The sequence below is a fragment of the Athene noctua genome, chromosome 7 (genome assembly GCF_965140245.1).
Source record: "Athene noctua chromosome 7, bAthNoc1.hap1.1, whole genome shotgun sequence".
In the NCBI taxonomy this organism is placed as follows: Eukaryota; Metazoa; Chordata; class Aves; order Strigiformes; family Strigidae; genus Athene; species Athene noctua.
The window spans coordinates 42,532,460-42,556,807 of NC_134043.1; the positions used below are offsets into that span (position 1 = coordinate 42,532,460).

General features: G+C 42.7%; 1 protein-coding gene across 3 annotated transcripts in view; it reads right to left on the reverse strand.

Annotated features, from left to right (window-relative positions):
- Positions 1 to 350: 350 nt before the first annotated feature.
- The window catches only part of RAPH1 (Ras association (RalGDS/AF-6) and pleckstrin homology domains 1), a 111,099-nt gene continuing 87,101 nt past the window's right edge, over positions 351 to 24,348 (reverse strand). For all 3 annotated transcript variants that reach the window (XM_074911128.1, XM_074911129.1, XM_074911127.1), the window contains 7 exons: positions 22,429 to 22,494; positions 20,832 to 20,975; positions 19,532 to 19,642; positions 15,778 to 15,876; positions 15,066 to 15,186; positions 13,267 to 13,409; positions 351 to 8,675 (listed from right to left, as the gene is read on the reverse strand). In XM_074911128.1, coding sequence (XP_074767229.1) covers positions 6,702 to 8,675; positions 13,267 to 13,409; positions 15,066 to 15,186; positions 15,778 to 15,876; positions 19,532 to 19,642; positions 20,832 to 20,975; positions 22,429 to 22,494 — 2,658 coding nt within the window. In that variant the 3' untranslated portion in view covers positions 351 to 6,701. The remainder of the gene's footprint in view (positions 8,676 to 13,266; positions 13,410 to 15,065; positions 15,187 to 15,777; positions 15,877 to 19,531; positions 19,643 to 20,831; positions 20,976 to 22,428; positions 22,495 to 24,348) is intronic.

Consider the following 24,348-nt stretch of genomic DNA (forward strand, 5'->3'; position numbering starts at 1 on the left):
CCAGCACAGCGCGTGCGGGAGCCCCGTCCCAGAGGAGCGCTGAGCACAGCACCTCCCGCAGCAATGGGGCCAGCGTTGGCATTTCCTGAATTTGCCACTAATGCAACACCTCGAGTCTCTGCTGTCAAAGCTGGTGGCTGATGCAGGAAGGGAACAGAGCTGAATCCCCTCCAGTGGCCCCCCGAGAGAGGCTGCAGCACCACTTACCAGCCATCAGCTGTTCCTGCGTGAGCAGGAGGCAGATGGAAGAGGTGAGCCCTTCACGCTGGGTCCTCTTTAGACCTGTAATTGGTGTGCACCGTGTTACTGGTACAGCCAGCTCTGACCCACTGGAAAGAACTGTGCAAAGGAACAATAAAAATCCATTTTATTGAGAGCAAGCATATAAATGGTAACCTGTAGGCCATCAGATATCCGATTCCTACAGAGGGGAACCACTGATGCCATGAGAACACAGTGTGAGTTCTGAACTCATGAAAAAGGAAAATGGCAAGACAGAGGATAAAAACAGATTATTAAATTTAACTACATCTTTATTGAATTGTGCATATTCCATTGTATAATGATCTATATTGGGTATTCTATAATGTAGTATTTCTTTTGTCCTCTCCCATGCTTAAAAAAGTATATTTATACATATATTTATATATATTTATAATATGGCAAAGCTCCCCCCAACCTGAAGCTATCAGTCTAAAAGAGCTTTGATTTTTCTTTTTGGAAAGGGAAGAAGAGGGGAGGCAATCCCATTAAAAGATAAAATGTGCAATTTTCTTTTTAAAGCAGTAAACATGAATGTATTTACAGCACTCAGCACAAGTTTGCTGCACAGACAAATCATCGTTGCAATGACACTTTTCTTACATTTGCATCCCCAGTATTATACAGAGTATCACCAGTGGCTGCGAACAGTTAGTCTAAGCCATGAAACAAACTGCTACTGCAGTTAATTCCTGGTCCACTGCAGTCCACTAGAAGGAGACCTAAGATTTGCAATTAAAACTTGTGACAAAGCATTTAGTTTTCCATTTAGAAGTACAAGCTTTATAGTGCCGCACCAAACCACCAGCAGGGAGCCTGGGGCACAGGTTCATTTGCTAAACCGTCCTTTGCCCCTGCCCCTTGCAGATGTGTGCCCAGTTCCCAGCCTTGGTTAGAGGCAAGAGATGCACAACATCTAACAGCAGCAGCCCTGTGCTCCAGCAGCACTTCAGCTCTGCGCACCTTAGCCTCAGGTGAGGCTGGTGCAAGCACATATGCGGACCTGGAATTTAGCTCTGAATGCATCTTTGGCATCTTGGGAAAGGTGGGAGGAAACTATTTTCCGCTGTAGGGGAAGTTGGTTCAATTCCTCAAGTCTCTTAAAAGACTAGTTATCTTTAAGCATTTAAATAAGGGGGGTGGGTGGGTGTGGGGTGTCCCAAAAGCTGTTAACTCAAGTTCCTTCTCACTCATTTCCCTCACTAAATCCCTGCCAAAGGGGGTTGTGCATAAAGCACTAGTTCCTGTTCTTCCAATTTCTCTAGCTCTCCTCACCAAAAATACACACTCCTGCTGAACAGAGAGCTCACCCAGTCCTTGCCCTTTTGAGTGCCTCAGAGCACCAACTAGCCATCAACTCCAATCACCTTTTTTTTTTTCCACGTTGGTGGCAATTACTTTAATTTACATTGTGAGGTATAAGTATGTGTTGTCCCCTCACTTGCAGTTTAGAGTCTTAAACTTTTCAAAACTAGACAAAGGCTGTAACTCATCGGATCACAGTATTGGTGAGTGCTGACCCCCTGCAACGTAACACTGGTTTTGTCAATTGTCGTGAGCATTTTTTTAATTGAAGGAGAAAAATAATTCAGAAAGGATCATTACTCAATTTTAGACAAACTTTATAATTCCAAAACAAAAGTTTAAAACCCACCAGCACATTACAAGAATGTCTAGGAGAAACTATCCCCCATCATGTTAAATCCTCTGTGGTTTGGAGTCTGTCCTGATTGTGTGAGGGAATGCAAAGCTAAACACCAGGAGCCACAGATGGGCTTTGGGAAAACATCTCTTCCCACAAAGAAGACAGACTCCCCTCACCTCCAAGTGAGGAGCACTCTTCGAACAATCTAAAATTTAGCAGTGAAAAGAAACCAAACACAAAAAACCCCCAACACACTCACATGTTCTGGCTGCATCCTCACTAGCTTGTGTCAGGGATTTATATTGCTTTCCTGGAGTGCAACTGATTCTAACATGACTCTATTGGAAGTACTACTCATAGTAAAACACATTTAAATGTTGTTTTGAGTAGGAAACAAATTTACCTGCAATGGTACCAACTGAAGTAAACCAATTTAGTTCTATGCAGTTTTCTGTAATAAGCAGAAAATTTTTCTGCCCTTCTGCTGTTGAAACAGCACTTAAAGGAACCAATTAACTGTGAAAAGAATAATTTTAACTCGGAGGAAAGCTAGCCATGCTTTATCTCTGACATGATTTATCTGGTTGCCTAAGGGCACATAAGCAGAAATTAGAAAACCTTTAAATGTGCAAGTCCAGAACAGTCACTCTTAAAATGCACTTGTTGAAAAAAACTGCTCTCTCTCCCATCAGACCTGAAACCAAAGGGATCAGGTACCTTCACTTTGTTTCCCTGATGTGTCCGTCGGTCACTGTTGCCCTGCAGGAAACCGCAAAGTTCAGGAGAGGAGCTCTTTGGCTTTGAGGTCATGCACCGAAGTCAGAGCAAGCAGTGGTGGTTTGCCGCAGGAGGAAACCACTGCACGGGGTGAAGCAGAAGCTTTTCCATAAAAAATAACAGGATTCTTTTAGTGTGAGACTTGTGCCTAACCTTCTCCCCCAACCACAGATTTTGAAAGCCTAAACGGAACCCCCAACATACCCACCTCAAACATGTTACCCGTGGTTTAGTTAGAACCTGTGGGTTTTTTTCTTTTTAAAGTAATTTCTCCTCTAATCTTAGTGCTGATATAAGAGCCTAGTTTTCTCTTCCAAAGCAACTCCCCAAGACCTGAATTACAACAGAGGTGTCAGAGCAGACTAGCTCCTTGCTTTCTACACCTGTGCCGCAGGCACAGAGGGACCTGGCTGAACAGGAGGGACACCCTGCAGCTCACAGAGGGGGATGCTACTGCTGCACGGCAGAGAGGAAATGAAGACCAAATCTGGAGCAGATTAACGAACGCAGCCGTTCGCTCTCAGCTGCCCCTGCAGCAGCAGGGCTTTTCCCAACACCCACCTTAACAAGTGTCAAAGGCCAAACGCTTCATCACGTAACACAGCTACAGCTGTACTCTCTTAGTGTTTTAGGATCAAAGCATCTGCTATCTTTATGTCCAGAGTACGGAAGCTCAACTTTCACATGCTCATTTAATACTACCAAAAAGGATTACAGCCCATGTTTGCAGCGGGAAGCTTCTTGCCGTGCGTCTGAGATCTGGCCCCTTTGTTTTCCGATTTAAATAAATATATAATGGTGCAATTATGAGACCAGTGCACATGGGGGAAAATAACTTACTTGCAAATAAGGCATAAATATTTACTGTCACGAAACCAGTAAATACACTGGAAAAGCAAGTTACGACGAGGAGTCTCATAAGCTGAAAAGGCAACCAGGTTGTCTGAACCACACTGTAGCCAAACTTCAGTGCTTAGCTGAGAGAAAGCTGCAGCCACTCCACTTCCGTATCGCTACTGGCTTAGGAGGCTGTACCAAGAAGGAATACAGGGTGCCACCTTTGCTGACGCTCATTCTTTTTGCTGCAAACTCAAGAGTTAAAACTCCCACCTCCCAGCAAGCTGTGTAGCAGCCTGCAGTAGTAAGCATGGGTTAGTTGTCTAGGGAGAGATACTGGGTAAATGAACTTGGGCACAGGAAAATGAGAACAAAGCTCAAATGCCTCTGAAGAAACTGCACTCAAACGATTGCTCTGCCCAGAGGTACCCGCGCTGAATGAACAAAAGTAAAAGGGCTGGAACTGACACACACCAGTGGAGCTGTCTTGGGTGGAAAGAAGAACAGATGGGGCAAGCAGAATTCCCTGACTGCTCCTACCTGGGAGCACACACTGCATCAGCCCAGCTGCATCTTGGCAGGGAGTAGCAGGAAAACCTGTGCGCTCATCAGTAACAGCTGGGGAGTTACGACTGTGTCTGCACACCTTGTGCTCCACTGGTGGGTATGAGCCCCAGGAGCTGCGTGCAGTACAAAGCAGCAGGAGGACCAATGTTGAAAATCACAGCACCCATGAATTGCAGTATAGCTTAACAACCTCTCTGTGAAGTTATTCACCAGCTACACTGAGCAAGCTTAAAATCAACAATGCAAATGCTTTTAAGGACACTTTATAAGCACAAAAATAGTAGAAACAAAACTTTGTGAACAATTTGAAAGATACAAAAAAGTGCCTTTCCATAGCAGTGCTTTAAAAATGCACACAATGGTATATACTCTTATTGCTCAAAAAAACTAGTCTGAAATATTAAAACAATTTCCAGAGGTGCTGAAACAGATTTTTAAAAAATCATATGAAACAGGTCAGCAGAGACAGCACCGTTAATTTTTCTCTTTTCATGATGCACTTATTTAAAACTATATAGTTATAGATGTCATTTTTCCCCTCTAATTAGCAAAGATTTTTTCCTATTCATAAATTATTCACAAAGACATTTATTTTATTATTTGGATTTCTTAAAAAACTTTTTATAAAAAAAGGAATGGGGGACACTGTCACAATATTTCTTAAATCTATCAGCCTGAATTACTCTAATGAGAGATTAGTTTTACATCTTTTTTTTTTTTTTTTTTTTTACACACTTGAAGATACTGTCAGGTCAAGCTACTTCCTTCGTTTCATTCTTTGGGGGAAGGAAAGCATTTAAAATTTGCTTCTGGAGAAGAGGTAAACAGTAAAATAATTTGCCATCTGAGCCTTGACAGTATCCCTGTGGTGACGAGGGAAGTTGTAACAACTGAGGATGGGGTAGGTACAGTCCAAGTATTCTAGTTACTTTACACAAGTTGTGTACCACTACCCTGTAATGAACGTGCATGATACCTACGACCACTTATGCTAACTACGCTACCAGTGTCCCAACATACGGGTAAGACCGTACAATCAAGGTACTGCAGTACAAGAAAAAGGGCTCTAGTACTTGATCTGGTGATTGACTGTGAGCCGGTAGCAAGCAAAAAAACCCATAAAGCAAATACGGTAAGTCTATTTACTACTCATACGGGCCCTTATATTAGCAAATTTTATTGCCTCTCAAGGTTGTTGTTTTTTTCTAGTCTTCTCCCTTGACTGCTAGAAGTACAACTTTGTGATTAACAGGTTTTAGCATTGATTGCAGTCTATGGCAGGTGGAAGAAAAGAAGAGAGAATTCCCACTTGGCCTGAACTTACCACTCCCTTCTCTCTTTCTAGAAGGGAAAGTTTCCTGACAGTTTCTAATGAACTACAAACAATACTTTCTTTGAATACTTCCAGATACTTGTTTTTGTAAAGATAATACATCTTCTCAGGCACAGACAAGGTGAGACTGTACGCTGTGCATGCTCGTGCGAGACCGTAACGCTCTCTACAGAAACCTACCTGTTCATTCAGGGAAAGAATTACACGTACAAGTGATGTATCGGCGTGGGTCAGCCTTGTGGGTCGGCATCGACTGCAGGAGTCCTGGCAGCTTTCAGAAGGGGTTAACACAAATATATTCATCTTGAGCCACAGAAACAAAAGGATTGAGCCTACTATAAAGTTAGAATGTATAACGGATTGGAATAATATATATTTATCCTACTTACTACATGGGCAAATCACTTTGAAATCATTTGTAGCAGTGTGTATTTTTCAACTGTTTGGAAGGGAGGGGGAGGCTCTTTATAGTATAAATATATTTCACTCCAGCCCACTATATATAAAATCTATTTTCTTCCTCAGAACATACTCATTTTCAGTAGTATTATGACCAGAATGTTTTGGTATGTTGCATCTGCACTTTTCAATCAATGGACAATGTACAGTTACTAGCAGAACACCTCAGCTCTGCACCATTTATCCACCACAAACTGCCAAGAGGTTTGTGTGTGGGGTTTTGTTGGTTTGTGGGTTGGTTGGTTTTGTTGTTTTTTTTTTTTTCCTTCCTTTCTTTAAAGTGCCCCCTACATCTTCATCTTTGTGGTAAGAGTTGACTAGTTACAGAGTCCAATTCCAGATAATATAGTGACTGAAACAATAAATACGGTTCTACAAAAACATTCTGGTTATCTTCTATAATTGCGACGAAATAGATCACAATATATTATATACCTACACTTATAATACATGCACAAACATGTCTCACGTGGACAGACACTACAAAAAATTATCTCCCCCCCCTCCCCTAAATGCAGAAAAAGTAAGAAAATGGGGGTTTGGTCCAATCCATATGAAGGGTAAAAGAAATTGAAAGGACAAGTCAATGCCTCTCTACCCACCTTTTCCAATAAACTTCAACACCCCCAAGCCCCCAGCTTTTTTGGCCTAGCCATGAAAGGGGAACGTCTTTACGTTTAGCCTTAGCTACAGTTTGAGATCACCTCTTTTGATGGGGCTATCATCCGCAGCCCCACGTTCTCTCCAAGCGCGCAAGATCGCGGGTTGGTTGATCATGGAGTGGCCCACGAGTCATGGAGAGCGCCGGCCCCTGGACACTGACTACCAGTCCCGTGACAGCTTGGTGTTCTGATCCCTTTTGGGAGGTGCAGGGGGCGGCCCCCTCCGTAACGTTGCATAGCCAGATATATGACTGCCCCCAAAGCTGCTCGTCTTCTGCTGGTCAGCCAGCAGCTCGGGCGGAGGCGGAGGCAGGGCCATGTCGTCCATGGTGGCTGTGGGCTCTGTTCTGGACATCCGTGCGGAGGAGAGGGAGCCATGCCGGGTGATGGATTTCCGCTGCAGCGTCCGGTTGAGGTCGGCCAGGAATCCCGGCTGAACGCTAAGGCTGGACTTGGGTGAAGTGGGCACTTGAGGGCCAGCTGGCCCTGGTGGCTCTGTGACCTCTGCCTGTGTCAGTCGAGTGCTGTCGTTCCGCTTGGGACGTGTGGGTGGTGGGGCTTTTTTCACTGATGGTTTTGACCACGCCTGAGGCTGGGGATTGACAACAGCGACTTTTGGGGAAGTGCTGCCTGAAAACACGGATGGGATCTCAACCGGTGGGAGAGGAAGATCTATTTCAGGTGGTGGTGGCGGAAAGTCTGAATCAGATGGTGGTGAAGGAAATTCAACCACAGGTTCCTTCCCAGACACCCCTGGAGCAGGAGCCTTGGCCGGGATCCCTCCTTGTGGAAGGACAATGGGCAGGCTCACCCCAGAAAGGTTGAGCTTTCCTGGCTTTGGAGGGGCTGCAGGAGGTGATGACTCCTTAGAAGGAGACCCTGACGGCTCTGGTGGGTGTGCAAATTTGCTGACAAGGCGGTCCACTGAAGGTCTCTTGGACTCATGGTACTCAGTGGAGCTGGTGGACTTGATACTGGAGTTTCGCTGAGGCGTTGGAGGCGGTTTCTTCCCTCCGGGGCTTGATGTCTTGCTGGTCTTTTTGACTGGAGACCCTGATTTGTCAGGGGGGGGAGAACCTGCAGAGGAAGCTGGGGAAGGAGGTGGAGGAGGAAACACTAAGCTGCTCTCTGGTGGAGGGGGGGGGAAATCTGGTGAGGGAGCAGAAGTGGGCTGCCATTTAGGCTTTGCCTTCACTGCTGGAGGCGACTGTGGAGCCACGCTCAGTGGAAGGGGTTTCAGAGGCTGGGGCTCAGTGGCAGGTGGGGTGGGAGGAGGTGGGAACTGGCTAACTATCTGTTTAACCACCGACGACGGCACTGGGGACTGAGGGGAGGGAGGAGGCTTCACAGAGAAACTTTGCTGCTTTGGGAATGTTGGAGGGGGAGTCGGGCCTGGAGGGGCTGGGGGCAGTGGAGGCACCTGGGGCAAGGTGACACTCGGTTGTTTCTTTATTGCAAGGGGCAAAGGAGCTGGCACGGGGGGGGTGACGTGTGTGATCCCTGGTGATGCTGCCTTCCCACTAGGCTGGGGGGGGAGAGCTGCCATGACAGGCTTTGGGGGTGCCTGGGGCGGTGGTGGGGCAGGCACAGGAGGAGGTGGTGGTGGCAACGAGGAGGTGGCAGTGACCTGGCTTATATTTGGTTGAACCTGATGGATTTTCGGGGGGGGTGGTGGTGGCGTAAACTGTGGCACAGAGGGGGCACAAGGCGCTGGCTTCAGTTGTGCCATGGCTGAGCCCGGTGTGGGGGGAGGCGGGGGAGGCGGCGGAGGCGGCATGACCCCGTTGGGGGGCACCAGTATCTGAAGCTTTCCTGAGGGCGGGGGGGGTGGGGGGCCCTGCTGTGCAGCAGGAGCTTTGGAAAAAGGCCCGCCGTGCTGGGCAGCGTTCTGCAGCCTGGTGATGGTGCTGTACTTGACAAACATGGTGGCGGGCGAGCCCGAAGACGGGGTGGTCTGGCTGGGAAGTGGGGGGGGGGGAGGGGGAGGGGGGGGTGGGGGAGGCGGAGGGGGGGGAGGCGGGGGAGGCAGCGGGGGGGACGGCTGTGATGCTGTATAGGGGGTCGCCGCTTTTGTCTGTGGGGACACAGGAGGCGCGACAGACAAGAAGGGCCGACCTGCAGGCTCCATTCGGGCCTATGGGGAAGGGATTTTTAGTGGAAGTGGAAAGGGAGAAAAAGAAAAAGAGAGAGAGAGAGAGGGAGGGAGGGAGGGAGGGAGGGAAGGAGACAAAGAGATTATAAAGTCAAGGTCTAAATGTGCCTGTCATTAAAAATTCAGTGGTGGATTACAGCATGCAGGAAGTATTAGCAAAACAATGGTAGCAAGAGACAATTCCATACACTGGCAAGCCTGGACCATGCAGTCTGACTGGGCAGGCAGGGAGGAGAACTGGCAACAACCAGCAGAGCCAGGTCTACTCCGAGCCAGGCTGAATGTCAGGGAGAAAACAGACCGGCCTTGTCACTTCTGTGAGGCAGGCAGCTGTACCCAGCGAGAACCACTGGTCCTCCTCTGGGGCATGATGACCCAACCCGAGCACTCCCCAGAGCGCCACAGGCCGCGACAGGCCCTGCAGACATCTCCTCTGCTCCGTAAGACTAGAGTTAAACCATAAATGGCCTCCCAGAGCATCTGTCAAGCCTTTAAAGTTGGTTAGCTCAAGGCCTTACACTGGTGTTACAAAATGCAGAAATCTCGAACCACTTTAAAACATGTATAGAGCAAGCTCTACGCAGGAATACTACTGAGTTCCTTCCACGCCACATGCTCTGATATCCAAGAAAGGCAAGAAAAAAACATGAGGAAAAAGCAGGAGAACTGAAGTTTCCTAGAAAATATCCCCTGAAGGAAATGTTTAGAGCTCTTCAAAAGAAAGTTAGCTCGAGAAAAAGTAGCCATACATGCAGCTATTATGTTAAGTAGAAAAAGAAAGGAAAGACAGGGAAAAGCTGACTAAGGGAAGGAGCAATGGGAAAGCAGCAGGCAATGTTTTAGTCTACTCCTTGGGTTCTGTTCAGTTCAAACTGTAAGCCTAAATTCCTGTTAAGAAAAGATAATTGTATTTACTCAAGTTTATAAACATCCTCCTACTACAAAGTGGTCTGGCTACAAGCCAAGTTGTGCATTTCACAGCACACAGCGTGGAAACATGCATTACACACCAACACGGCAACTACCTGCACTGAGCACCTATACTTCATTAGTAGTTACTTTGCCAGGAGTTAGCCCAATTATGCTCATTTGCAGGTTTGCATATTGCTTTGTTCTAAACGCAGGTGCACAGAGTATCTGTATTTGCAGAACACCACCAAAAGGATTAGAGTCAGAAACAACAAACAGTGATTTACAACACACATGGGGTGTGCCTCTACCTGTCACATTAGGTCTGGAAGGCAAGAGTTTAACAGTTCTGAAGCTAAATCAAGGTGTTCACATAACAAAACAGGAGAGAAATCTTGATCTCTTGCAAGTGTTAGTCTGCAAATTACCACTCTCCCAATCACCAGGTTAATGAATTTTCAAGTAGCACCACCTGACCTTAACTGTGCCCTGTATAAGGCACCACGGGTGTGCTGACCTTAGCTGTGCTGAGCTTCACTTTTGACACCTGAGACAGCAAAAGGCAATAGGAAAAATAAAAGCGGCATAAAACAGAGAGAGGGGGAGACCAAGGCATAACAGAACAGCTATCCCTGAATGGCAAGACTCTGGAAATCTTGAATTTGTCACTTAAAGCACACATAGTAAGCAAGCGTTGTGATGCCTGTTGTAGCATCCCATTTGAAATAACGTGTTCAAAACCTGACAGCAAAATGAGACATAATGAGATCTTCACTACACAACTGTGAATAAAGCGAACAGATGAATAAAAGCATTCTTTGGGCAAGCAGCAATCTTTCAAAATATGAAATGGACAGATTACCTGCATTTTGGGAAAAGTCGGGGTTTTATTCTTAGATATATTTGAAACAGAAAGGAATTTTCCTCATAATCAATGAAGACAGCAGCTTTCACAGTGAGCAAATTTAACACTCAGGACAGGGGAAAGAATACCGTGCATCTCAGTAGGGGGAGCCCCTCCCATCTCCACAGAATCAAATTTCCGTAACTAGAAATACGTTCAGTGATACTCTGTTTACAGAAGAACCTTGAGACAGATCATTGTCCTTGTTCATCCCTAGAACTAGATGATGCCTTTCTGTATATCTTGAAAAATTTCTTATTGCATACTAGGAATTCATATTTGTAGCACGCATCTTCATGACTATCTGGAACTCTCAGAAATGCTATAAAAAGAATAGTACCTATTTGTTTTAAATAACAACTGTGCTTTTTTTTCTGTTAGTTGTTTTTCCTAAGGAAACAAGCTTTTGCAGTTGAACTGTTTGCCATCTCTTTTCCTATGCCAGTTGCTTTTGGATTAGTTGGCAAATTTCAGTCAAATATGACAGAGCACTAGAAATCCCAATATATGTTCAACTTCAAGAAATTGTGAAGTTACTAGCACCTGGTAAATGAGGGAAAAAGCAGGCAGAACTCACCCATTTTTAACTTGTTGAGCATTTAGCCACTGGCCAACCAGTACAACATCCTGGCTGGCTGGCGAGCCTCAATGTCATCTCCCTGCTGAGCCAAAGCCTGCTCTGTTCTGCCCTGCTTGCTGAGGCAGATGAGACAAGGGTGACAAGTGGGGGAGAGCTGTTGCAGAAGAGGAAGGTACATGCTGAACAAGTCTCCATTAATTCTGCCACTTGCAGCAACCTGCCCGTATGAACTTCTTAAGCCAACTTTGTCACCGAAGTACTGTGGAATAACTACCTCCTCTGAACTGTTTGGAGACTGTCTAAACCAGCAAGTCTCAGCATCACTGCAACTACCTTTTCATGTCAATTACAATTTTTTCAACACTTGTTTCCTTTCTTGCCACATGGTTCAACATTTTCCACTGCCATTCAACATTTTCCACTGCCAGTCCAATTTTTTTAAGTTCCTTAGCCTAGATCTGTACAGGATAAAAAAAAAAACACATGTACTGTAGTTTCACTGAAGGTAAATTTGTCATCAATTTACTCTGAATTTTTTAATATGGCTTCAAATTATAATTTTACAGGGTTCATTTCATTTGGATTCTTTGGAAGTTTCAGGGCAATCTATTCACCTGTGTTACATGAGGAAGAGACATGTACCTTTTCTTCAATTTCTGCATAGAAACAAATTCAAATTGATGACATCTTGAAACACAGATGGCCCTCAACAGGGACCAGTCTAAATATTATATTTTTAAAATGGCTTTAATCAGATAACATACAAATTATTGGGATTTATTTAAATGAGCAATTGCTAACAGCACTATTGACTTAGAACACCCCTGACCCAACTGTGGTAAATTTCAAACTTTTCTCTAAAAATCTCAGAGAGAGTGCAGTAGCAAGATTTTCACACTGAAACCAAAACTTTAGGAAACAACATTACAGTTCTCACAGCAGTACTCTTTCACCTGTCAGATACACTCAAGTGCCCTTTTGCATCTACTCTGCTCCTGCAGAAATGATGCACCCTGTACACATACACAAGCCATCTGCTGATGAACATGCATCAGCTGTTGTATTCATGCAGTAAAAAAATCTGGATCACAGTTTAGCAAGCTACATTCTTGGGCTGAGCATTCTACATTACTGTAAGAATCAGATAACTTCCAAGCCAGCAGGCACTGCAGAAAAGTTATGAATCCCAAAGAATGCGGCCATGTCAGTTTTCACATTGTGCCACATGCGTTTTCTTATTTGAAAATGTGATGCTGTGTCTTATTTTCAGTATCTGATTCACTTATGTCATGGGTAGTGACCTGTAGTTTTAGTTTTAAAAAGCTTGCTTTCTCTAGATTGAACCTGGGTTCTAGGAAAATTCAAATTCAAAATTGACAAGAGTGAAGATGGCTTCTCATAGCATGCTGCCAATGTACTTCCACACAACTGCTGCAGTTAGTACTGATGTCATGGCTGTTCAGGAACCTGAAGATTCCTTTGAGCCTGACAACAAACCAGCTTAAGTGGCAATTCTGCTGTGTTTGGAAGTATTCCCCAAGAAGTACGCCCAGTCAACTACCACAGAAAGGACAGAAAGCTAACCAAACCACAAAACACCTGAGCTCCAGGCTTCAATGGGTTAAAATCTTCTCTAAGTCTCTGTTAGCAACAGGAGATATCAGATCTGCCTCAGTCCACAACTGCGGTCAATTTTAGTACTTTTGCTTTGACCATATATGTGGTTACTGTTTCCACTTCCAGCCAATAGAAAACAGAGCAAAAACTACTGGAGTACTTCTTAAATAGATACACCTGCCTTCAAGACTCAGTTATTCACATCTTTACACTGGAAAGATGTGGCTAGTTAACTGGAGAAAGATCTTAGTGAAATAATTTCATTCAACTTGTTAACAGCCAATCTTTTTATTTTGTCTTTATTCAACATTAGTTAATAGGATTCTATGTGAAGGGCTGTATTATGGCTTCAAAGAACAGAGGGCTTCTGTGCACAAAAGTAAAAGCAAGAACAGAAGGTTCCAGGGATGAATTCCCTGAAAAACCAATTATATGGCAGCGTATGTCAGTAACATAGAGTAAAAAAGAGAAGAAATCCCACACAAGACAGAGGTGGAAGAGGCATCACTCTGTCTCGTACATTTTGTTGGGTGTTGGTTCTCAAACTAAAGTCTTCTTGTTACCTTGCTGGATTCCTCCAGTTGAGTGCCCCGTTTCCAGGCCTCAGAGAACATGGAGCTGACAATACTTTGGGAACGGACATGTCCAGCTGGCTGGGTGTCAGAAACTCCACTGTCAGACTGATTAGAATGATTTGATTGAGATTCTGTTTAGAAGAAAGTTAAGAAACAGTTAGCATATGTTTCTGAACGTAGGAGTAAAGTTGGCGTGCTTATAATGCAAATTTGCGTGACACTTCTTGGTCACACTTGTTAAACATGTTATCCCACCAAAGGACATTGTTCCCACTAACTACCGCATAAGCTCCAGCACACATCCAGGCCGTTGCTGTCCCAAAAACAAAACAGTGCAACAGATCCCTGGTATTAACCAAATTTGAAGCTCCCCAAAGGTAACAGCGTGTCAGACATGCTGCAAAGTGAAAACACTGCAGTTGTATAGGTTCTGAAACACCCAACAGGTCCTGCACTTTGGGAAAAGCCCCATTGCACGCAACACATGCAGCCTGCTCTCTCCAGTACTCCTTCCCAGCACAAGCTTGGAAACAGACACTGGACATAGGCTGAGGACAGGCAAACTATGCTAGCCAAGGTAGTAGTCTGCTTCTGACTGCTCCATTCCTCAAGGGAGGAGAAGGAATGATGTACATCCTGCAATTAGCAAACACAGATGATTCCTCTGGGTCCACAGGGTATCTTCGAAAGACAGCAGCAGTCACTGCCAGAGCAATTCATCCAGCCTGGCACCTGCTTCTTGTGTAGTCCCAAGCTGTCCTGGGGAAAAAGAGCATCTAGGCACAGGCTGGACTGCAGCACTGGCAGAACACACACAGCTGGTGGGCTGTGGCTCAGCTCCCCACGAGAAACTTTGTCAGAAAAACACCCAGCTTTGATAGAGAAATTGTCAGTAACCGAGAATTTACCACTACACCTGACAAGCTGTGCCACACAGTTGAAAAAACACGATGCCTCCCCAGTTAGGCTGAATTTGCTTAGCTCATTCTCACAGGCTACTTTCTGAACCTTTCCAATTCAGTAGCATTACCTTCCTGACCTGTATCTGTGAAGGACAAAACACTTGCACACAAGCCTGTTTTCAATAATGAAACTTGCCCGGGAGGGTTCAGAATAACCTGGCAACCTGTCTGTCGGTTCTGAACAGTGAAATGAGACTATATAAACCATTCTTCAATTTTTAAACTGTTACGTACTACAGAAACCCAGTCACAGTCCTGCTGAGAGGTAAACAGGAGCGTATTACTGGAGGCACACGCAGTTTGAGACAAGAACAGAAACAGCATTTTCAAAGTTTGTCTCTGAAGAGATTGTTTGAATCTTTGCCTTTGGGCAGGGACTATTTCTCATTTTCCAATTTCAAATATTTCAGTCAACAAAAGCAGTTTGAGAGCTACACACACTCTATGCACCGTTAAAACATACATTTGATTTAATTTTTCAGGTAGGTGAACATAGAGGCATCAGGAATCTGAAAGGAAGTTTCCTCTTCTCAGTATCAGAAAAACATTCTTTTTTGGAGTGAACACAAAAGTACTGTACGTTCCAAATACATATACCACTCCAAGTAATATAATAATTGTATTTTTATAATTTTTCATTCATGTATGTTTCTACTTTTTAATATATATACGTTAAACAAAGTCTATGTTTTAGACTAAACATAGCATAAAAGACTTTGGAGAAACAGTCTGTTCCCTGCAATTAGCCTCTCCTGAGGTCTCCAGATACTGGATGATAAAAAAGTTAATTAAATCTTTCCATTATGAGACACATCACATTATTACCTGGCAAACTAGATGAGCTGGAGCCCGACTTGATACTGGAGCTAGACAAGGAAGTCCAGTCATATGCTGACTCTGTTCGCTTCAGTGCTTCCTGATAGTTCATGTATAGCTGCTTCCCATACTAAACAAAATGACAAACAAATTTAACAACTGTATATAGGCTGTATTCCCTTTTCAGACTGTTGAGCTCCACCTCTGCCTTCTCTATTCCACCTCTTTCCCCCCCCCAAATTAAAACCAGACTCTTCGTTAAGGAGCTCAGGCAACATTAATGGTTTATTAGTGAACTGCTGAAAGAAAAACTGTTTATTTATGCTAGAAGAGAGCATCAAGTAAGAAATGGGCCAATGAATAAACTAAGCCAAACCGGGGATCTTAGAAAACAATTCTGTTTTCTCATTCTCTTTTCCCATAAGCCTTCTTTGTAAAATCTGTAAGGGAGCTGGCTAAAATCTAGCCATGATGCCAGTTAGAACTTCATCATGTGAAAGAGGTGCAGCAGAAACAAGAAGTGCGCAAGTACTGAATTATCATAACAACCGAGCCTGATTTTGCTAGGGAATGAAATATGTGAGAAGATTGTACAGTTCACATTTGGAGTAGTCAAAAAGAGGGATGTTAGATTTAGCATGTATTGTGCTACGTAACTGGTTTCAAACAGATAACAACAAAAGGTCATGACAGCAGTGCCAGACTGCCTCGAGGAGGTTACCTTAGCAATGCGGATGCCATTGATCCATTGGTGTAGAGTTCTTACATCATCACAGCAAAGATACTTGATATACTGTGATTTCTTCTGGATCTGAGGATGCTGCAGAAAAAATATTAATCATCAATATTTTAATGGCTAGGAATGCAAAGAAAGCCATTTATCTGTTGAGGTCTATATAGACAAGTAATGCCGGAAGCTCTTCCACAGTAGTCCGTATTTGAGCCCACTTAAAAATGTTTGAGAGTATTTCAGGCTGGTGGCAGGGGGATTGTTTCACACACAGATTGGCAGTGTGTTCATTGTGCACTGATTTCAGGTTTGAAACGCTAAGAAAGGGTGAGTCCTTCAGCATTTTAGTGCTGAACCTCCTACCTACCAATGGTCTTGTGTACCTGTAAGGCTCTTTAGAAATCTTTACAGTGTCAAGCCAAGTGGTCAGAACAGTGTCAGCTTGTAAAAACCTTTCCTAAACACAAACAAGAGACTGCCAAAGCATGAAGAGTTCTCCTTTCGCTGTTCTATGGCTAACTCACCACCCGAAGGAGACGATTGATATTTCACCTTTCTCTCACACCAAAAAAAAACCCTGAAGGAAAACCAACACACTGGTCTTCTCTGCTTTTGTATGGCTTGCGTGGGATGCTCCACAAATGACATGCTGCTGAGCACAATCCCATTTTCAGCTTGTAGAGCCTTCACGGTCCCCACCCTACTGATATGAGCTATCATCAAAAATACCTGCTGCTTCCACATGCATGTATAAAAAAGAAAAGGTGCTGTATTTCTCAATGCTGCAGTTTAAAAAATCAGACACTGGAAATCATTCTGGATGGGTTATTCAGCTCTTTCCTGTCCATGCTGTAGCAGTTACATGTCCCACAGCTGTAGGGGCAAGTCTAAATATTCAAGTTCTTATCATTTCCTCTGTTAACTTGCAGTTCAGTGACACAGAGTTTTACTCTGATCGTAGGTATTTAATTTTTACTGAGACTGTCTGAAACATATCAAAGAACTTTTAATCTCTTCAGAATATTTTCTCCTGTGGTCTTCCAAACATAATTACTTCAAAATGAACATGAACACATTTATCTCCATAAACAGAATGCATATAACTAACCTCATTATATTAAATAATTGTTTTCACTTCTCGTTACAAGCCTCTTTCTCGTAAATGTTGTATAACAAAGTCTATAGAAGCACAAACAACTACTTCACTAACAAGCCATCTTTATCCTTGTTCAAAAATTTGGCTAGCTAGATATAAAAGGACCACTCACAAATCTAACATTTAGGACCAAGGAGCTAATATTATATACGAACATACAAATGTTATATTTAAAATAGCACAGTACTCAATCTTGCACAGTAAGGTTCAAGATAAACAAGAGAAGCAAATATGTAAAGACAAATGCATTCTGGACTTCAATGAGAATTGACCTTTCAGTTTGTATTTGCCATTCACCTCTCCAAAAATATGTTCATGTTTTGGAGATATTTCCCATCTTAGCAAATCTTTGTGGCACAAAACTGAATTTCTATTAAAAAACACAAACTCTATGGCTTCTATACCTTGGTACTAATATAAAACATCAATGTAACATTTTAAAAATTGAGGAAGGCAGAACTCAATCCTGCTTAATATAGTAATTTGGTGATTCATCAGTTCCACACTAAAAACATAGCTTCACTTTGTCCAAGTTACCCGACTAACTACCCCATTAATTTACTTAAATAAAGGGACAATTTAGAGACACTAAAATACGATTTTAACATTTTCATGTCTTCATTTATGCTCAGAATGGCAATAGCTTTCAAAAAAAATCTCCTTAGATAAGACTTAGTCTTGTCTACTCAGTGTGGCCACCAAGTCTGAAAAAACAATACGCTATTAACCTAACTAAGTGTCATGGATAGAAAGTGACGCATAAGCAGAAGAAAGCACTTTATTTCAAGGAATTTATAAATATCCACAAACACTGGCATTTCTGCTTTTAAATGAATTCCATTAACTGCGACAGTGACTTCTAGGAACATGAAAAATATTTCCAGTTTCAGCCGTATTCTTTCTCCCTTAATATGGTGTCCCATATTTGATATTCAGTGCCTACCTCTCAGTAAGCCCAAATGCATGTTGCCCAATCTACTGGAAGATGAAACCCTTTTTTCACATAGAGGACAGGCAGCCACACACTCGAGGCACATAAAACATTCTAATGTACTGATGCACGCAACACCACGTGAGCTACAGATCAGGGGAGGTAAGAGGTCAAAAGAAAACTGTAAGTGCAACTATAATAATCTTTTGTTACTTGCAGCACTTTCAAATCCATGAAGACTCTTTACTTGCTGTGAACATACTGTGAAAACCTGTTTTAAAATAGCTTTGTAGCTAGCTATCTTGCAGGAACTGACACCATTTTGAACACTGTGTGGGAGTCAAGAGAGACTGGGAGATGAGTTGATGCAATTTAAAATAACTTGAAGTACTCAACTTATTAATCTCACAGTTTAAAATCAGGTCACTGCTTTCATAACCTTTTTCCTTCTACCTGTCCTTTATACTCAGAAGTTTCTTCCTTTACAGCATCCCCTTTCCCTCAGGTTGGGCAATATAGGTAGACTTGACTCTCCAATACCAAGTTCTGCACAACTCTAGACCTACACTCTGAGAAGACACCAACTCCCTGAAGTTAGTGTTTCAAGGGGTATTAATCTCACTGATCTTGAATTGTTGTAAGGTAGGGTTGCCAAATGGAAAAAAAAATAGTGTTATGTTTTAGAGTATGAGGAACAATTAAATAGACTGAGACTTATCAATCTGGAAGTAAGACAATTCAGGGAAATAGGAAAACATTTACAAAGTCATGAGGAGCATGGAGAACAGGCAGCAATTGTTCACTAACTGTTTACTTCCTATACAAGAATTAGAGGAAAATGAAATGGAAAGCAACTGATGGTTCAGAACACGCAGAAGAGCATACAAGGTGTACTCAACTACTGCAGCCTTCTAAAAGTTTCCTGGAATCCCAAAAGAGACAGGGCTTACTCAAAGAGTAAGAATGCACCCAGGGCTATTAAACAGCCAAGATCCACTCACTGGTCCCTAAATTAGACTCTAAAGGCTGAAAAAAGTACTCTGTTAAAGTATCTCTGCAAGACTGTACCGTACTTCTAATTTTTCCCTCAGAAGTTTATAAAGAAAGGTCACTGTCAGACAAACCCAGAGTGCTAGATGAATCCAGTAAAGCCATTCTTCTGCTGTTCTGTGATTTTTTTTTTATCTCCCCCACCATATAATCCACGCAGATCTTCTGGCAGGTGAAGGACATCTATCAGCTTGATGGGTAAGAAAGTGATTCATAGCCATTTCTTCCCTCTGCACTACTCCCTGCATGGCATTTTCTCTCTCTCTTTTTTTTTTTTTTAACTGTATTTCTGTCAAGGAGGCTCATTACAACTCCACAGAAAATGCAGTAAAATATAGCTTTTTCATTGTCACTGTAACTTACGGCAATTTAGATTTCTCATGCAGAATGAAGACAGAGATTCATCCTGAAAACTGACAGGTATAGTCTTCCAATTGGTATATTACTAAAGGAAGTGAATTCTAAATTATAATCTCTCCCAAGAATCAGATCTTGTTCACAATTAGGAAGTGTAGTTATTATCAGGGACTAAGATTAGCATGGAAAACTTTCAACCTCTTCAATTGCTTTTTTCAGTATGAGAATTTTCAAAACAATGAACAAGTTACCTTTAGCACTAAACAATAGTCTGTGGGTGCTTTGTATTTGTTCCGATAGTCCTGCCCATAGTAAACACTGACATGATCAAGCTGTAAAAAGCACACAAGATCCCGCGAGACCTGTTAAATACAAAAATAATGATTTACAAAATATCTTTATAAGAAAACCACTTGCACTGACAAAGACAGTCTCGCGCCAATACTAATACAAGGTCTAGTTGAGGTCAAAGATTAGTTTCAATCTGATACAAAAATAACCAATACAAGAAGAGACAGCCAAGCATAAACTTTTGCATCAGATGTTAATTTTTAACCAGGATATCCTTTTCCAAATTCAGGGTTTTTTGTGTTTTGTCTGCATTTTACACTGAACTATTAATGTTCATTCAGAGTTGGTATCAGGAGAAAGTAAAGAGGACTAGTTGACCAGGAACTTTTTAACAGCTGCTGGATATATTTCATCCTGGTAATAATCAAGGTGTCCAAATTCCAGTGTGACTGTGAGTAAAATTCTAATTATGTTTGGTAGCGATTGTAGGGCACAGAATTTCAACAGGCTATCTTGCATACATCTTGTTTTAACTAAGCAAAAGTCTGTGGAAAGAACATTTGAGATGCATTCAGCTCTAAAGGGAGGTGGTGTGCTGACAGATTTCCTCTTCATTGCTGGCTGTGTGGGAAGTGGACTTCCTGTACTGGGGAACAGCTGATGCTGTCAAGACTGATGGATTCATGGACAACTTGAACTCAGTAGTTCGGCCTTAAAGCTAGAATTCACTTGTAGCAGCTTTCTATTTACTTTTCATTATTGATATACACAGAACAGCAGTAAGTGACACTGAAGAAATAGTAGTATATATACACCAGTTTCAAAAACATAGCACAAATTGATCTGAAAAGAATCCCATTTATATGAACTAAACCAAATGAAATTATGCAGACTGATTGCGGAGTTGGTCTCGTATTTTACGACTGGCATTTGCAGTGCAATTTGGTCCTTCATCTGAATTCTGCTTGAGAAAAAGACAAGTCTCTTAACTCCACCAGTTTTCCTCAAGTGTTTCTGAACACTCAACCCCAAGGTCACTCAAAGAGCAGACCCTGTAGCTTGTATTTTTATATTTGGGGTTACATCCTTCACATCAAGTGCTACCACAGTAATTCATACAACAGTTCCATGATAAACTTGCACTTTTAATTAAGAGATGCGGCACAAGGCAAGGCACAGCTAAGACAGAATTTAAGGCTGACTCTTGTGTGCACAGTTTGCCAACAATAAAATCATGGAAATTGCTTTAAAGTATCATACCTTTGCCTTTCCTTTAGGGACATAGTAGATTCCAGAAGCTCGAAGAAGAAAATAACGTTTCTTCCAAGACTTCTTACCATCCTCTTTCAGCCACAAAACTCCCTCAATTTCTGGCACAGTTACAGAACTTCCACAGAAACATTCCTGCCAATAAACACAGTGGTTTGGGAAGAGAGAAACACACAGAACATACAGCATGAAGTGGTTTGTTTTTAACGACTGGAATCCTGAAATTCTTTATCTCAGGAATGCACACATAGACAGCTCTTTTTTTCACGCAGTTATATGAATTAGAGATTAATTGTAGAAGCTATAATGTAATTCAGACAAACACAACAGGGGCTCTTAGCATATTCTCAGCACAAGAATGACAACAAAAATATCAGTGGCTAATGTAAAGATTTGCTAACCACTGCTTACCGCTAGTAGATCCCCCAACAGCTTTACTGGCTTTAAAGTCACGAGGTCACCTTATAGATACACCCTCATATATCTAAGTATACACAAAATCTAGTTACATATCCATCAGATACAGCTGTAATGCATTCCGTAAGTACTTTGTTGCTACCAACTGCCAACACCACAAATTATATTTATAAAGAGCTAAACAGAGGAAAACAAACACTTTAAAAACACTCCAGATTAATATGCAGCACAGAGATTTAAGAGTAATCCTAGAAGACAGAGAGAATTAGATAGAATTACAATGCTCTGCATGTCATGGCTTCAAGCATCTTTTTGATCCACAGTATCCACATGGCCACTTATTAAAACCCATATTAATAATATCCTAAGAGCACGCATATGGTACTTATAAATTAAAGCATATTAAGAATAATCTGAAATTAAATACCCTAAACGTTTACTTTCGTGTAATTACTGAAATCATGATAATTATTCTGGAAATTAAGAGGAAACTATGACACTTCAGCATGGGTATTTCTCTACAAACCATCACAAAACTGTTCCATTTTCAGCTTATGGAGGCTGTGTTTACTGTTTGCTTTATTCACTCCACACGCTTTTTTGGTAATCCTTAGTTCTATAAAGTACTTAATGTGCTTGATATTAACTGACTTTCTTTTCTGTCAATCATTTTAAAAATTTAATATTTTTTAAATTATTTTAAGATGCAATTGAAACAATTTTAAACTACTTTGCTTGCTAAATTTAAAATATTAACATAGACTAGTCACTGAACCATTGCTATAGATTTTTGTAGAGAATAACAATTTGGAATGTACTAGTAAAAAAAAAACCCTTTAGCACCACAGGTCAAAAAACAGGGTGACAGTTCTGCACATTTCAACTGGTTTTAGCCATAGCTACAGGTAACCTCACTTTGATTATCTGTATATGTATACTGTATATGGTATTTTAGTTATTAAACAAAATAAAGACACATTTTTGGAATGGATCGTATCTGAAACACGGTAACATTAAGATAGGCATTTATCTCAAATGTAACACATTCCATTCACAGGTGTTCCAGAATTACATTCCGCTCCATCCATCAATTTCCATCACCACAACCTTTCAGAGTTTAGCTTCAAGCTCTGAAACTACCACTATGCCTTTTTTGTTTTGGCAGTCTTACCTCTAGCAGCACCTCTTTATTTCTGTCTGCCATCTCAGAGGTTTCTTTCTTCCCCAGAAGATAGTTCTGTAACAAGAGTAAGCTTAATATTTGTATAGGCATTCTGAAATCAAGCCAAATGACATTTCTCATTTACTTTTCTGTAGCAGTAACAAAAATAACAAAAAAACCCAGCTAAGAACAATACACTAATTGAACAAAACTTTGTAGTCCAATTGAAACTATTGGCCAGAATGTCACATACATAAGTTATAACCACCTTTTCCAGAAATATCAGTCCATACTTTTAAGTAATAGTCTCATAAAAACTTTGTCCTGACTTTCCACAAAACAAGCTGCCTGGTAAATGCATCCAGAAATAAAAATACTATGAACTTCCTCAGGCCCATGACTTGCAACTTCTTCAAGTAAGAAGGAAAGGAGGGTAATTGCAGTGGGTCACTCTGTTCTGAGGGGTACAGAGAGGCCCATATGTCGACCAGACCCATACCACAGGGGCGCCTGCTGCCTCCCTGAGGCTCGTGTTAGAGATATTAAAAGGAAGGTCACTGCTCTGGTGCAGCCCTTTGATTACTACACTTTGTTGGGTTACCCAGGCAGGTAACGATGAGGTGGTAGAGAGAAGTCTAAAGTCACTCAAAAAGGACTTCAAGGGACTGGGGTGGATAATTGAAGGCTCGGGAGCTCAGGTGGTGTTTTCATCAATCTCTCAAGTGGAAAGAAGAAACACTGAAAGAGGGTGGAAAACACATCTGGTTAGCACATGGCTCAGAGACTGGTGCCACCATCGGAATTTTGGGTTCTTTGATCATGGCGAAGTTTATAAGGCACCTGGTCTGCTGGCGACAAATGAGACAGGTGGGATGCAGCTGTCCCAGAGGGGGACAAGGATTCTGGGGCAGGAGTTAGCAGGGCTTATCGACAGGGCTTTAAACTAGGTATGACAGGGGATGGGGAGATAACTGGGCCTGTTAGGAATAAGCTCAAGGGAAGCATGCTGTGGCTTGAAGGATGGTGGACTGGTGGGGGCTCTCCCTCTGCCGCTGCATTTGAGAGAAGGGAAAGATGTTTAGAAACCGTGGAAGCACCTGAGAAGGGTCTGGTAGGGAATGGGGCCCACACTCACAAAAAGGTGTTGGATTCATGAGCTCATCTCATGGGCATCTATACCAGTGCACACAGTGTGAGCAACAAACAGGGGCAGCTTGAGGCCATGATGCAGCACGAGAACTATGACACAGTAGCTATCACAGAAACGTGGTGGGATGCCTCACACAGCTGGAGTGCTGCAGTCGATGGCTGCAAGCTCTTCAGGAGGGACAGACAGGGAAGGAGAGGTGGTGGAGTGCCCCTGTGTGCTAGAGAATGCTGTGGGAGCTCAGAAATCAGGTTAGTGATAACGGGGTTGAGAGTGCGTGGGTTAGGTTAAGGGCCAATAAAGCAGATCTTGCTGCGGGAGTCCGCTACAGACCCCCCAACCAAAGCAGTGAGGTGGGTGAAGCTTTCTATAAACAGCTGGGGGAAATCTCGCGGTCACTTGATGTTGTTCTTGTGGGGGACTTTAACCTCCCGGGTATCTGCTGGGATCACAGCACTGCAGAGAGGGAACAGTCCAGGAGGTTCCTGGAATGTGGAGGATAACTTCCTCACCCAGCTGGTGAGTGAGCCGGCAGGGAAGGTGCCTCCTGGACCTGCTGCTTGTGAACAGGGAAGAGCCTGGGGGGGAGGTGAAGGCCAGAGGCCGTCCAGGGTGCAGTGACCATGAGATGACTGAGCTTTCGATCCTTGGAGGAACAAAGAGAGGGGTTAGTAAAACTGCCACCTTAGACTTCCAGAGGGCAAACTGTGACCTGTTCAAAAGACCGATTGACAAAATCCCTTGGGAGGCTGCCCTGAAGGATATGGGAGTCCAGGAAGGCC